The sequence below is a fragment of the Thunnus thynnus genome, chromosome 17 (assembly GCF_963924715.1).
Source record: "Thunnus thynnus chromosome 17, fThuThy2.1, whole genome shotgun sequence".
Lineage (NCBI taxonomy): Eukaryota > Metazoa > Chordata > Actinopteri > Scombriformes > Scombridae > Thunnus > Thunnus thynnus.
In genome coordinates, this window is record NC_089533.1 from 24975970 (window position 1) to 24990527 (window position 14558).

The 14558-nt window shown below is 36.5% G+C and overlaps 1 protein-coding gene across 4 annotated transcripts in view; it reads right to left on the reverse strand.

Moving 5' to 3' along the window:
• The window catches only part of LOC137200952 (uncharacterized), a 30484-nt gene that overhangs the window by 5147 nt on the left and 10779 nt on the right, over positions 1 to 14558 (reverse strand). For 3 of the 4 annotated variants that reach the window (XM_067615704.1, XM_067615702.1, XM_067615705.1), the window contains 11 exons: positions 14334 to 14387; positions 14103 to 14195; positions 13749 to 13857; positions 11881 to 11910; positions 11618 to 11656; positions 8335 to 8598; positions 5774 to 5800; positions 5186 to 5206; positions 1402 to 1505; positions 1137 to 1196; positions 224 to 274 (listed from right to left, as the gene is read on the reverse strand). In XM_067615704.1, the coding sequence (XP_067471805.1) occupies positions 224 to 274; positions 1137 to 1196; positions 1402 to 1505; positions 5186 to 5206; positions 5774 to 5800; positions 8335 to 8598; positions 11618 to 11656; positions 11881 to 11910; positions 13749 to 13857; positions 14103 to 14195; positions 14334 to 14387 (852 nt within the window). The remainder of the gene's footprint in view (positions 1 to 223; positions 275 to 1136; positions 1197 to 1401; positions 1506 to 5185; positions 5207 to 5773; positions 5801 to 8334; positions 8599 to 11617; positions 11657 to 11880; positions 11911 to 13748; positions 13858 to 14102; positions 14196 to 14333; positions 14388 to 14558) is intronic. The other variant, XM_067615706.1, reaches the window with a different exon arrangement.

A 14558-nucleotide genomic window follows, 5' to 3' on the forward strand; every position in this document is an offset into this window, starting at 1 on the left:
CTTGTGATGTTGTGATCTCGCAAATCCAGCTACCTCGCTGGATAAAAGTCCAGCAGCTTGAGACACAGATATTATTTCTGGAATTGTTGGATAAAGGTTGCTGGACTTGGACCTTTCTGTCTAATAGAGAATTCAATACAATGTATTAGTCACTACTGAAACAGTGGTAACAGTATTTTTAAAAGCCCTCTTGTAGTTTAAGTATTGTATGCTCATAAGTTACCTGCATCAAACGTGTTCGCTCTACAATTCCATTTGCATGTGGTGTGTCTGCCTGAAAGAGAGATAAAAATTTAAAATGCTCATTGCAGGGCTTAAAGCAAGGAAAATGTTTGTGCCTGAAATGTGTTAAGGGGTTAGGAGAAAGAATGGAGGGAAGGGGGGTTCACGAAATGAAGATGTCAACTGATGCCAATAAAACAATACCGAATGCAAGTGCACATTTTACCGCTACTGCCATACACAAGCTTTTTCAAGCACACAGTACAGAAACAAGAACCAGGCTCTGCAAATTTCTGGCACCAAGTGCCAAGCTGACCGATTAAATTTTCCACTTCAGTACACAACTTAACATTCAATTGATCCACCACAGAGATTGGTATAACATGAACTGTCACAAATGGGATATGTAGCTGTGTAGTGCTAACACAGTCAATGTTTTGTTTTTTGTTTTGTTTTTTGTATAAATGCTGAGGTTCTCAGATTTTCCTGGCCTATACAGTGTTTTTTTTTTTCTGTGGTCATGGAAAACAATTTATGATAGAGGAAAGAGACCTCTTCCTTTTCTCTCTGTTAATAATTCATTCCAGTTAATGGGAATTTTACTTGTCTGTTATTATATTTCTGCCCAGTCATAGAGGAGCTTAAATGATACCCACAGATAGTTTAAAGGAATTCTTCAATCTTTCACCCCTAGGTTTAATAATCCAAAAGTCCACATTTTAGGATCATATAAAAATGGTGGTCAGATGATGAGCAATAAATCATCAATAAGAATAGCATATTACAACATCAATACTGGAGGCGTAGCAGGAACTGCTGGACTCCTTTTAACAGGAAAACTGATGTGAATCAGGTTGAAAAAGAGCATGCACAATATATTTTCACCATAACTGAAATATTATCTGCAACAGTACCTGCAACTCTATGATTGTTTCAGCTCCTGGCATAGTTTCATTGGACACATGGGTTGCTCTCTGAAAATAAAAGGACACTGAATTTGTTTGTTGTTGCACTATATGTATTTTTGGCAAGAAAAATTGCTATTTGCACTATGAGCAAGGGTTCATTTATTCATCAACACGGTCTGAAACATTATATTTTTGGTTATATCATGGAATATCATTGGCTTTTATACTGATAATAGGTTTTGCCTATATGGACCATTGCATTCACACTCACCCGTATGTTGAGCCTCCTTTGTTTACGCATGTAAATGTAAACAAGCAGCAGAAGGGCCATAGCAAACCCTATGCTTATAGGCAACAACCTCAGGATTAAATTGTCTGGTAAAGGAGAGAACAGAGATATCTTTCAATGATGATACCAAACATCAAAAAACAACATAAATATATCTCAGTCATTTAGTTTTGAAAACCCCAAGCTAAATTACTAATGTCATTAGAGATACAAGGTTACATCCAAAAACATTTCAAATCTTATTTTTCTTGTATGCTTTTCAAATTTGCCAGTTATCAAACTGCTGTGAGGAACTTGCCTTGTACCTTGCTATGGCTTCTTTATATTGCCAAGCTAACTACAGAAGCATTAATTTACTGTAATTGACTGTTACAATGTGCTATACAGTGTATGAACTAATATCACACAGTGTAAGTTATTTTGACTGTTGTGAATATGTGATTCTACACTTATTTCATTTTGTATAAAATACAGAAATGTTGGTGGATTTCTAAGTTACTGCAGAACAAATACATATAAATCAAAACTACACATGTAGAATCCACAGTGAAAAACCTTTTCAAATAAAATACTTAAGTTGCTTCTTATTCATGTGTATGTGATAACGATCTTCAGCTGATGCAGTATTATATGTATTTTATGACTGTCAAATAAATCTCTCCATCTATCTACGTACAACTGCAGGGCAAAAGGTAGGACAATGAAAATGTATGTTGATAATGTTCCTTTATACCTATGACAATGGATACCTTGTGTTATACAAAACTTAGTAGTTAAACACATGTGGAACTAGGCTCCCTTTAGTTCTTGGGATGATTAATTTTTTGTATGCAATTCTGGGCTTATTTCTATTACAAAGGAATTGAGCGAAGAGGGAACATATCTCTTTGAACCAACTGTCAGGAAACTTAAGAGGAATAGAAGAAGTTATGTATGTAAACCTAGGTAATATGTTCATTTACAATATTTCAGCTCTGCCCCATAGAGATAGTGGTAAAGATACTAGTGTGGATCGAACAGGCTAAAGGCTCAAGAGCAATGATAAAAAGTAGGGGGCTGACAGGACATCCATGCCTTACTCCACATCGAAGAGGGAAAGACTCTGAAAAACAGTTAAGGCCATTCGATTCTATCAAACGACTTTTCTGCACTGAGTGATGCAGCTAAAGCCGGCTCGTTAAGGGAATCTGCCCCCAGTAGTACATGAATGAGCCTCCGCATGTTGTTTGAGGCAAGACGGCCTGAGATGAAACTCACTTGATCTGTATGAACAATGGATGGGACTACCCCTTCCAAACACCAGTATCTTATAATCACAATTCAGACAGTTTAAGGGCTGGTAGTTTCCCATTTGTGTTGGGTCTTTTCCTGGTTTTGGCAAAAGGGATATGATAGCTTTACAAATAGAGAGTGGCATAGATTTACTTTCAAAAATCTCTTCATACAGTAAAAGTAGAATGGGGATAGCTGCTTTTTAAAGCTTTTGTAAAATTCTGCACCAAATCCATTCTCACCTGGAGTTTTCCCAGAGGCTATTTTCACAATTGCAGTTTCAATATCTGACTGTGTTAAGGGGGCATCCACCGCTTTATCTATCTCACTGACAGAGGGCAGATCGAAATGCTCAAAGACGTCATCCATCTCCTCTTTACTAGCTTTGCTCTCTGTTCTGTATAGTTTTGTATAATACTATTTAAATCAATGACTGATTATCTCTACATCACATTGAAGTCTTACATTTACATCTCTGATTGCTAGAATACCTCTTTTTACCCTCCTTTTGTTAATATCTTTCCACTGCAGTTTAACAGGGAAACACAAAGGGCCCTATTTTAAAGATCTAAAGCGCACAGTCTGAAGCACATGGCGCAATTGCATTAAGGGTATGTCCAAATCCACTTTTGCTATTTTAATGGCGGAAAAATGGTCAATGCGCCAGGCGCATGGTTCAAAGGAGTTGTCTTTAGTCTCCTAATTAATCATGGGTGTGTTTTCCGCGTAACATGCAATAAACCAATCACAGTGTCATCTCCCATTCCCTTTAAGAGCCAAGTGCACTTGCACCTTGGCAGATTGATATTATGACGGCGCATTTGCCAAGTAGTAAGAAGGAGTGCTTCTCTGCAGAGGAAATGGATCTGCTTGTGTGCAAAGTGAAAGTGCACGATCCATAACGAGCACACTGCTGCTCCTGGACCCTCCTGTGGTCAGCCACAGACCACCAGTTTAAGATCCTGTTCATTAATTTGTTGCAAAGTTATCTTCATTTGGTTTTTGAAAAGGTTTATTTTTTTAATTACAGCTTTGGTTTCTTTAAAATCGTTTTGTTCAGTCATGGAGTAACAGGTCAAATCAGCAGGGTTTTAATTGCTGAAAGTATGGAAACCTGATCACTGTACTCTCAGAAATGTTAAAGAATATTTGTTAAATATTGTTCAAAAATTAAATCATTATTTTTAATTATGTAAAGAATCATCAACACAGTTATCAGGACTTGATCAGCTCTCCAAGGTTCTCATCTGGCTGCTGGCAGCAGCTAGAAGCTGTGCAGATTTATTTCCTCATGTGTTCCTCATGTCATCATGTATTGATGCAGCAGGAAAGTCGATCTGTATTTGATCCGTTGTTGTCCGCCTGTTGAAATACCTACATGTATTGCCATGATTTGGTCAAATAATTAAACAATTTAATCCATCATTACTACGATTAGTTAATTCTGATAAATATTATGACTAAGCATTATGACATGTATTTTTAAAAATATATTAATATACACAATAATAATCTTTCACATTGTAATCCTTTTATTTGTTACCTTTTGCATGTTTGTGTGCTGCTGCGTGTCCTGTGTGTGAAACAGGCAGAGTGTATGTTGTACACCCGCCTGTGTAGGCGCACATTACTGTCTTGATAATGTGCCCTTAAAATAACGGTGAAACACTGCGTCATTGACTTTAGACTAGGTTTTTGTTGGTCAATAGCACAATCGCTCTCTGCTGCCTCAAGATAGCAATGCACCGACAATGCGCCTGACCACACCTTACTTTTAGACCAACACGCCCATGGGTGCACTGATGGGCGCAAGTGCCATTGCTGTTTTAACAACGTGGGCGCTGGATGGGAAAACGACAACTGCGTCTGTCCTAAAATAGCAAAGAGACTGCGCCAGGCGTAAGATAGGGCCTAAAGAGTTAATTTTGTATTAAAAACACAATAACTTTGAAAGATATCCACTTGGTTTGAGATATTGGGAGCAAGACCTGCTCTGACATGCTCGAAGTTGCTCTGTTCGTTCAGGAGCAGCTAACAGTACAGGATGCTTCATGGATTCAGGTCATGCATGTGAAATGAATCCAAGCTATCAAAATTTGGGACCGTATCCAAATACTCCAAAATATAACCATTTTGGAATGTGTCCTCACAGAATATGATGTAACACCTGTTATCTTTTAATTATGAGATTGTATGTCATAATTATGACATACTGAGGATATAGTTACAAGATAAGGTCTCTAATTTTTTGTTTCTTTGTTGAATATAATGCAACTCAGTCATAACCTGTAGAAACCATGTCAATTAATTGTTGCCTTTTTCAATTTAAAAACTAACCAGCAATATTTTAAATATTAGTTCAGTCAGAATTTTAAAAAATCTAAATATTGACTTTCTTGGATGTCCCTCTAGAAAATCTTCTTGGACATCTCTGCCTCTAATATTTGTTTCAACCCAAATCTGCAAACTGTAATGATAGAACTGAAAAGCTTACCTGGACATGCTTTATCCACAGCTAGATGAAAAAAAAAACAACAAAAAAAACTCATGTCAGTAAAAATGTCAAGGATACTGTTGTTTCACTACTCCTTTCAATGTATTCCCTCTAGTTATAATGCACATAGAAGAGAGACAGCTAGTCTTATTTAGTTATTGGGACCATGTGCAGTGTTAAACATAAATGTTACCGTTTGATGTATTATACCAGAGTTAGCTTATAGCTAATTTTCATTTGCAGTCCCTTCAACAGGTTACAATTAAAACATATAACAGTGCAATAATAGTACGAACTAAAAAAACACACGTTACCTAAACTTATTCTGATCCAAGAAAATAAATATTTTCACTGGTGAAATATTATCATAGAAACTGAGTAAACATGCAATCAGTATTTCAATTAAGTGGACACTTTGTCATCAAAAGTGGGGATTTTGGCCCACATACTGTAGCTGTTTGTATGGTGGTGTGGTTTAGCTCAACCAGTCAAGATTATTTCTGCTTGCAGAGCAACTCTATCTGCCTGAAATACCTACAAATTAAATTTGAAAATTTTAATGATGGAATAAAAATGAAAATAACTTACCATCAGAGTTTTGAGCAGCCTGTTTCTCTATGGAAAGATAACAAATTAAACAAATAAGTAAATTGCAAATTTACAGTGTAAGACAAAGAAACTACTGTTTAATCATTGTTTTCAATGTATTCCCTGTTGTTATAATGCACAGAGGAGAAAAACACATTCGGCTACATGACTTAATTCTGACCAAATTAACCACCAAGGATTACCACTGTTTTTTCTTTACTGTTTGAGAACCCCACACTACCTGCCTAGCACCAAACCGCAGATAAAGTTAGCAGCTAGCTGGTTAAAGCAGTGGAGCATTTAGCAGCTAAAGAGACAGATATTTTTTCTCAAGAGTTAGTGGAGATCCAAACAGACCTAAAATGAGATGAAATACCAGACTTAGACTCACAAGTTGCCAGAAACACAACACCAGAAACAACTTAATGTTAATGTTATTCTATGGCTGCTGGATGTGTAAACCCTGAAACTGTTTGCTAACACATTCACAATAGCAAGTTGCTATGGGAATAATATATCAATGTTGTGTTTACAGCTTGCTGTGATGCACTGCAACCTCTCCCTCCCCCCAAAGAAAACAAACAATGAATGCAGAATAAAAGTTAGGGATAAAAAATAACATCTAAACATCGGATGTGGACCAAGGAATCATTTTTACAGAAATATTATCATAAAAGAAAAAAAATCACATGAAGCAAAGAAAAGAGAAGAAAGAGAAAGAAAGAGAAGAAAAGAACAATTCTTGCACAATTTTCAGTCACTGCATGCAATACCAAAAAAGGCAAGGCCCAGGCAGCTGCAACTGATTGTTGGTAACAAATCCTGTTTCTACCACTGCAAAAGACATGGATGCTCAGATGAAGGACATTAATAAAGCTTAGATTGTTGTCTGTTAGTACAAGGCAATATGGAGTAGTAACAAATTACAAGATGTACAGCATGAACCACCTCCCAAAGCAGAAATCTGCCAAAAAACAGGATGAGCATCACAAAAACACTGATGTCTGTCATTATCTATCAAGTTCATTATTTTCTATATCTATATTTTCTACATGTTAGACTGCATTATCACTCTAACAGCAGAAAAATGATTCTGTGTGTAATTTGTATTTTATTGTTTAAGGTTTGATTGATAATAATTAGGTTATTTACACCAGCAAGTTACATGAACTACTAATGTACTGTAGTCTTATATACATATTTTAGTTTATATGTTTTTGTTTGAGTTACCTGTAATTTTCTACTCTGACTCAGAACGGTGGTTAAACTTTTGACAGGAGCTAATTTTGATATTTCCTGATCAGTGTTGGGCAAGTTACTCAGGAAGTGTAATAAGTTACTTTTTACTCATTACTCCTTTAAAAAGTAATAATATTAATTTACTTATTACTTGGTATCAGAAATAATTAGTTACGTTACTCATTATATTACTCTATTACTTTCACTACTTGCAGCCTCTCAAACCTGATGGGATGCAGTATATTTATATAGGCTATTTATACATTAAAAAAAAAAAAAAAAAGCAACAGTCTGTCCCGACTTTTTAACTAATTTTTTTCTGCATATTCTGTCATAAGAGCAGCAAGGAGCATTTAATGGTTTTACAAAACATAAAATGTTGCATAACACCACATTTAGGCTGATATAATTTCCAGCTTGTTGTTTTGTTATCTCTGCCTTGGCATATTAAGCAAGGTCCTCATGTTCAGAAGTGAAATGATTGTCAGATGACAGTCTGTTCCTTCTAGGGGTGAGCACCAAACCGCCTAAACAACAAAGCTGCTGGTACATGGGGTTGGAGTGTTGTACATCATGTAAATGCTGGTGATGGAATCACCACATATTCTTTCGAAGTAGCCAGCAAATGTCTTTCTCTATGGCAGCTTGACATTGCTCTTCATGGGTATTTTCTCTATAATGTGCCAAAATGAGGATGAGTCAACTTTGGAAATAGGTTTCATCTCCTCTATGATATACCCAGTGACGAGCTTCTTCAGATCTTGTCCACTTAACGTCCCTTCACCACCGTGTTTTGCTCCGAAATCCAGTTTCTGTTGTTTAGCCAGAGTGCTCACATCACTGGCAGTAGAGGCCTCCCTGTCAGTGCTGGTGTTTTTTTCAAGTTTTCCATTGTCGTGTTGCTGTATCAGATGCTTCAATATATTAGATGTTGTATTTTTCTTGGTTGAAAATGGACATCTTTGACTAAGACAAACTCAAAAATAATGACAATACTTCCAGCTGGTGAAAGTATTCCTCTCTCCCTCTCCCTCATCCTCCATCCTTTGTTTAGCTTATTGGCTAGTAGCCAACATGACCTGCCCTAGATAGCTTACCTAGGTACCTAGGACAAAAAACAAATCGCCTTCTGGCAACACAGTAACGCAGCGTTACTTGGATTAGTAACTGTAATCCCTTATACTACTCATTACTGGGGAAAGTAATAATATTACAGTAACTGCCCAACACTGTTCCTGATAAATGATTTTAATAAACACCTTATAAGTATTTTCCATAGCCATGGAAACATAATCAAACAAAGAGCCATTAATATAGATTACCTATGCTTCCAGGAGTTGTTGTTGTTGTTGTTGTTGGTGTTGGTGGTGGTGGTGGTGGTGGTGGTGGTGATGTTGTAGTTGGTTGTGGTGGGAGTGTTGTTGTTGTTGGTGGCTGAGGTGTTCTTGTAGGCTGGAGTGCTATTGTTGTTTGTGGCAGTGTTGTTGTTGTTGTAGTTGTAGTTGTTGTTGTTGTTGTTGTTGTTGTTGGTGGTGGTGGTGTTGTTGTTGTTGTTTGTGGTGTTGTTGTTGTTGGTGATGTTCGATCTAAAATTTCAGGCAACTCAGTAAAAGGGCTTTGTAGGCACCAAAAGTAATAGCAGTTTTAATATAACAGTGAGAAGAAGCAGAAATATTTGTAGAACTGGGCAATAGTTAAAGGTACAGGAAACTTGAAATAGAAAATGTATAACTTAACAGGTGAAAATGAATTAGAAAGGCTAGGACAGCACACCTAGTTTACTTTTTTTTAAATTGCCACACGGACGTTTTGGGCAAGATGCCCTTCTTCAGCATGTGTTCTGGCAATTTATAGAATCAACACAGGTGGGATTAGTTATAGATATCACAACTGGCAACTAAATAGGTGTTAATTACCATCAGCTCTTGGAAATGCCGCTGATCACTGTCAGCTGATCTCCAGTCTTAATTTTGACAGCTGATTTTGATTCAGTGAATAGTCTAGTTAGTTTGGACAAAAATGTAGTAAAATTTCAAGCTGGATTTTTGTTGGTGTTTGTTGGTGTCAACAAAAACAAAAGACGTTCTAATCTAGTTTTGTGTCAGTGTTTTCATGTTATCGTTTAGTTTGTATTCACTGAAAAAAAATGCAATACATCTTGTTTTCATCATGAAAAAAGGTTGTCAAAAACATTTTTTGTTTGTTATTTTTTATTTATTTCTGTGTTCCTTGTTCAGTTTTAAATCAAGCAGTGTTTCGTCACAGAGAAGAAAGGCATTTCCTTTGGGCTGAGATTGGACAGATGTCTGTTTCATTTTGGCATGAACAATGCCTCTCCATCTCAAAAAGAATTGCACCTCCTCAGGAAAAGTAATGACAGCAGTATGGTCTTCAATTATTAAAGATAAAAAGCTAAATACTGTCCTTTTAATATGTTTTCCATTTTATTATGACACAATAAATGCATACATAAAAAGGAAATGCATATAACATTATGTTATTTCCTCTATTTTCTTTAATTTGTTTTTATTTTGGCATTTTGAATCTTCCATAGACATGCCAACTTCTATCAAGTGTTGAAAGTACTATTACAGAATAAACGTGCATTCAGCTGGATTTAAACCCATAAAACTTTCAAGGAGCTCATTTAAGTGACAGAGAGAAAAGAAAAAGGATGTTTGTTTACAGCACGAATTTCATCCAGAACTGGATACAAAACAATCTAACCCTAATCAGCTTGTCAAATTGTGAAATTATCTCATCTCACTCTCTTTATAATGCAAATAAGATACACAGTGAGTGAAATCGAGCGGTTGTTTTGTCATTCATGATGCTGTTAAATTATAATTCCTTTTGTGTATTATACTCCATCAATGTGTTCTGTAACTTCAAATCATTTGTACAGTGTACAAACATGGAGGAGGCAAGATTCTAAATCAAGTTTACTGTACCCTTAATGGAATATTTATACCAAAATTTGCACTGAAAACAATATTCCACTGTAATTGCTGATTAAAGGTTTAATGTGTAAAAACTGGCCACCTGATCCAAACAAATAGGGGGCAGCATTCCACAACACCCTCACCCGCCACTACCACAGACACACGACACCTCACCACCATTATCACTCACTGAATATAGCGTAAAGCCTACTGCTTACAGTGAATGTGTGCCATGGCTGGTTGAAATCTTCAAATCTAGACTCAAAACATACTTATTCTCGCAATCATATGACCTGCTTGGGCACCATTGGCGTAGTCTTTTCCCTCAAGCCAGTCTGCTGGTGCGGCGTCTGGTGGCTGAATGCCGTGTATTGCACCTTTAATGTCTGTATGAAACTCATCTGTGTTTTGTGCACCTTCTGTATTGCTCTAAGCATTTGGGTGTGTCTGTGAGGCTGTGGAATAGCTAGACTGTCTCGCTAAAATCTGCATTCCTGCAATCACTGGAAGTGATGTGATAACATGAGTCACACGATTCACTACTTTCAGATGGTTTTCTGTATATTGGATCCTCTTTAGATTTTCCTGTAATTTATTTACTTATTTATTTTTTGTGTTGTCCCTCCTCAATTCTTTTAATATTGTTTTACTGCTGTTAAGTGCATTGAGACACGCTGGTGTGACTTTACACTTTAAATAAACAAACCTTGACTTTGACTTTTGACATCTTAACAGTCCTATAGTGAAAATTTTAACAGCATTCAGCCTGGCTGCACAATTACTGGGCAGCGCTACACTTCTTCCTCTCATGTTGGACTGAGGGCAGACTGGACGCTACAGTGACTCGCTATCACCCCTGTGGTACAAAGTGGTATTATGAGACGGTACAGGCAGGAGCTAGCTGGTTAGCATGCTAACTTCAGTAGATATCTCTGCAACACAATACATATAGGTCTGTGACATAACATCAAAACTGTTATTTCTTCACATTCTGTTGATAATTTTAGTTAAATGGGAATATTTTAAACAAAAATTCTGGCCAGTTCTTACACATCATTATACCTTTAAATAAATTTGCTAGCAAAACAAATGCACAACATTGTAACTTTGCTATCATTTAACAGGACAAAGAAGGCAAAACATATGGTCCTCTATGTAGTTTTGAGTATGTTTTCGCCTTCATAAAGTCAGAGTAGAACCAGACTCTGAACAGTTCTTTCATTACTTCATACTTATAATCATCAGCCTTTCTCACTCAGTTACATCACCCCAACCTCCTCCAGAGAGAGTTCAGGATATTGATTCTTCATAGTTAAATTTAATTTTAACATTGTCCATAAAAACCTGGTGCCTCATCAAATAACAAAAACAAAAACTAAGTAGGCAACAATAATGAGAAAAAAATTATGAAAAAAAAGTGTCAGCCAAACAATGCAACTGGCTCATGCAGAAAACATGTTCAGATGTGTTCCAAATCTCCAGCAGTTATAGTAACTAAACATATACATGATACAGTATGTATCAGGATGGAGAGACAACAAGAATACTGAGACCCTCTAAAATGAAACATCAACATGCTTTTATGTGGTGACTTTTTTAATCAGTGGAACTAAAAAGCTTTTATGAAGGCATTCATGCATTTATGAATAAGTATGTTACTTACCACTTTTTGTTGTTTCTGCAAAGAACTGGCATACCGTCTCTGAAAGAGATTAGATCCATATAACATCAGAGAATGTAAATTTACATTAAAGCAATATAATGTAAAATATCTAAAATTTATACTCTGTAAAAATGAATAGCTGATAACAGGACAAGCTGAAGGTGTGTTTTTTGTGCCAGCACTCAAACAGAAATACAGGCAAACAGACACAATAGCATAGACACAGACATACACACAACTCTAAACACAGCAAACATACTCACCATAATTTGTAATACTGCAGAACTCAGATACTAGAAATAAAGAAAAGCTACATTAAGAAATGTGAACAAATTTGAACAAGCACAAATTTAATATTCAGTCCCGGTGATGATTTTATTGCAATTGTGAACACAGTAAACACAGTCTGAGCTAAATTTAAAATACAGGATGTTGGGCTCAGTCATCCTTTGACACCAAATGTAGAATTTTGTTTCTGCCAATTTTATTTGAGCAATACACCACAATTATCAAGCATTTGTTTCAGACCACAATAAAGCTTCGGGTGAGTATCAGTTTTAAAAACGACAAAAAAGATCAATTTTCGGGCTCAACATCTTCAACATGGTGGTAGTTGCTTTGCTTGTAGACCTACTAGCAGCAGCAATAAAAACAGTGATTGTAGTATCAGGAATAATTATAGTGTTAGTAGTGATACTGATAGTGAATTAGTTCATATTAGTATTAGCAGTAATAGTACTGACACTAGTACTAGCAGTACTAGTACTAGTGTACTAGTACTAGCAGTACAATCTACTCCTCAGTCCCTCTCTGCAGCCACACTCTCTCATCCCGTCTTCTGCATTGCTCTCTATCTCTGTTTCCAGCTCCTGCTCACTTTTTCCTGAACCTGTATCATATCTGCACCTGCATGCTTGCCAGTGAAGCTTTGAATCTTCTTTTTTGACAGAAAACTCACTGAATCATCCCTGCCTGTCTCCACTGTCTGCACTTGGGTCCACCTGCATGCATGCCACTGTGACAACCAGAACATGTTGCAAAAACGGATGGAGATTGATTGTCTAAAATGTTTCCGAAGTAAAAGTTAAAAACGGAAAATCTAAATTGTGTTTGCACTTGCAAAGGCACCATCTCGGGCATACAATACACACTTAACACTGGGTTACCCTGATCTCAAGAAAAAGTTTTCTGCACCCCAAATCTATTAAAACAATTACTGAGTGATTACACATATTGAGTGTATGTCAGACATCGAGAGATAAACGTAAGAATTGTAGCAATTATATTATTACTTGGCCTGATATTTGACATTTACATTCATAACTCCACTATCCAGTCCAATAGATGGCAATGCAATTGAAGAAGAGGAGTCAACAAAATGACAGCAAGATCAGCTTAAACAGTAACTTAACAGCAGGCTGAAAAGGACTTGTTGCCCTCTCTGGTTGAAAGTTTCAAGCCTGTTTCACCTCTGTGCCTTTTCTGTTTTCCCAACCCAACACTGCTTGCTGCATACTGTCAAGGTGTCCATGAGTACACCAATACACTGCAGCGAGCTGAGAAGTTAAACCACCGGAGGTTAGTCAAATCAAGAAAATTGATTTTCAGTGGGTGTTAAGTTACTCTTAAATTAGCAGATAGTGTGGTGAAGCTCAAAAGCTGAGTGAAGTTGAACAATGACAGAAAAGTTTAACTCTCTATAGCATCAGAAAAAGGATGAAATGATGAATACATTAAAGTTCTCCCCACTCAAAAAATGTGTTTTTTACTACTTGGAAAAAGAGGTAATTTTGAGTAGATGTCATTTTGAGGATTTTAAAGAGGTAATTGTAAATTGTTTGTGGAAAAACCATAATAGACACATATTATCCTTCAAAGCAGAGTATTTTTATATGTCTTAAAACATGCCTGGAGGGGTCTTTACACAGGCAGATGCTGCTGGATGGATAGAGAAGAGGTGGGTGGTAAGATGGATTTCAGAAATGGAACTCTCACTACAAGATTTTGTGATTGTTTTGACTAGTCGCTGAACACGAGATTGCATATGTGTGTGTAAGTAGAGACAATAAATGCCTGTAGCTTCATATAGAAAAAAATTCACCTGCCACAATTGATTGTACATGAGTCTTACCTTCAGAAAGGCTGACATTAGCCTCTTTGTATACCATACACATAAAATGATAGGTATGGATGGTGACATTCTCAGATTTCAATGGGGGACTGCACTTTTCTGTTCGGTCCTAAGGTGGAAAAAGAAACAACAGATTAATCAGTTAAGCATGAAAAACGATATTGCAACTCATTCTAGGTATTAAAACACACACACACACACACACACACACACACACACACACACACACACACACACACACACACACACACACACACACACAGAGCAAGCATTCTTTAGTAAGAAGGAAAGACACAGACTTTCCACAAACTAAAAAAAAAACAGACATCTAATGGTAGAAAATGGCTGACTCACCATATTGCCAAAGCAGTCATGTAGCACAGAGCATATGCCATTATATGTACGTTTGTTTTCACAATATGTATCCAGTGTACATTCCACTACATCCTGCACAAGAAACACAACATACTTACATTAAATGAAATGTAACTCAGTCGGTCCCTATTAAGCAATATCAATTTACACATACTGGGTTTACAGAGAATCTCAACAAAATTAATTTCTGTCCACAGCAAGTTAGCCTACCTTGGAACTGTTAGTTGTTGTGAGGGTGATCATACCAATTGTAAAATTATTTTTCTGTGTGAAAAAGAGAAGTGAACAAAAATCAGAAGATATTGTTAGTTGTTCACCTATAATTATTATTATGTTTCCAATGGCAATGAAATACTATAAAACAATGACAATAAAGGAATGCCTCAAACACAATGGCTTTCACCATGTAAGATTCATGGTTGTTTGATATGGTCA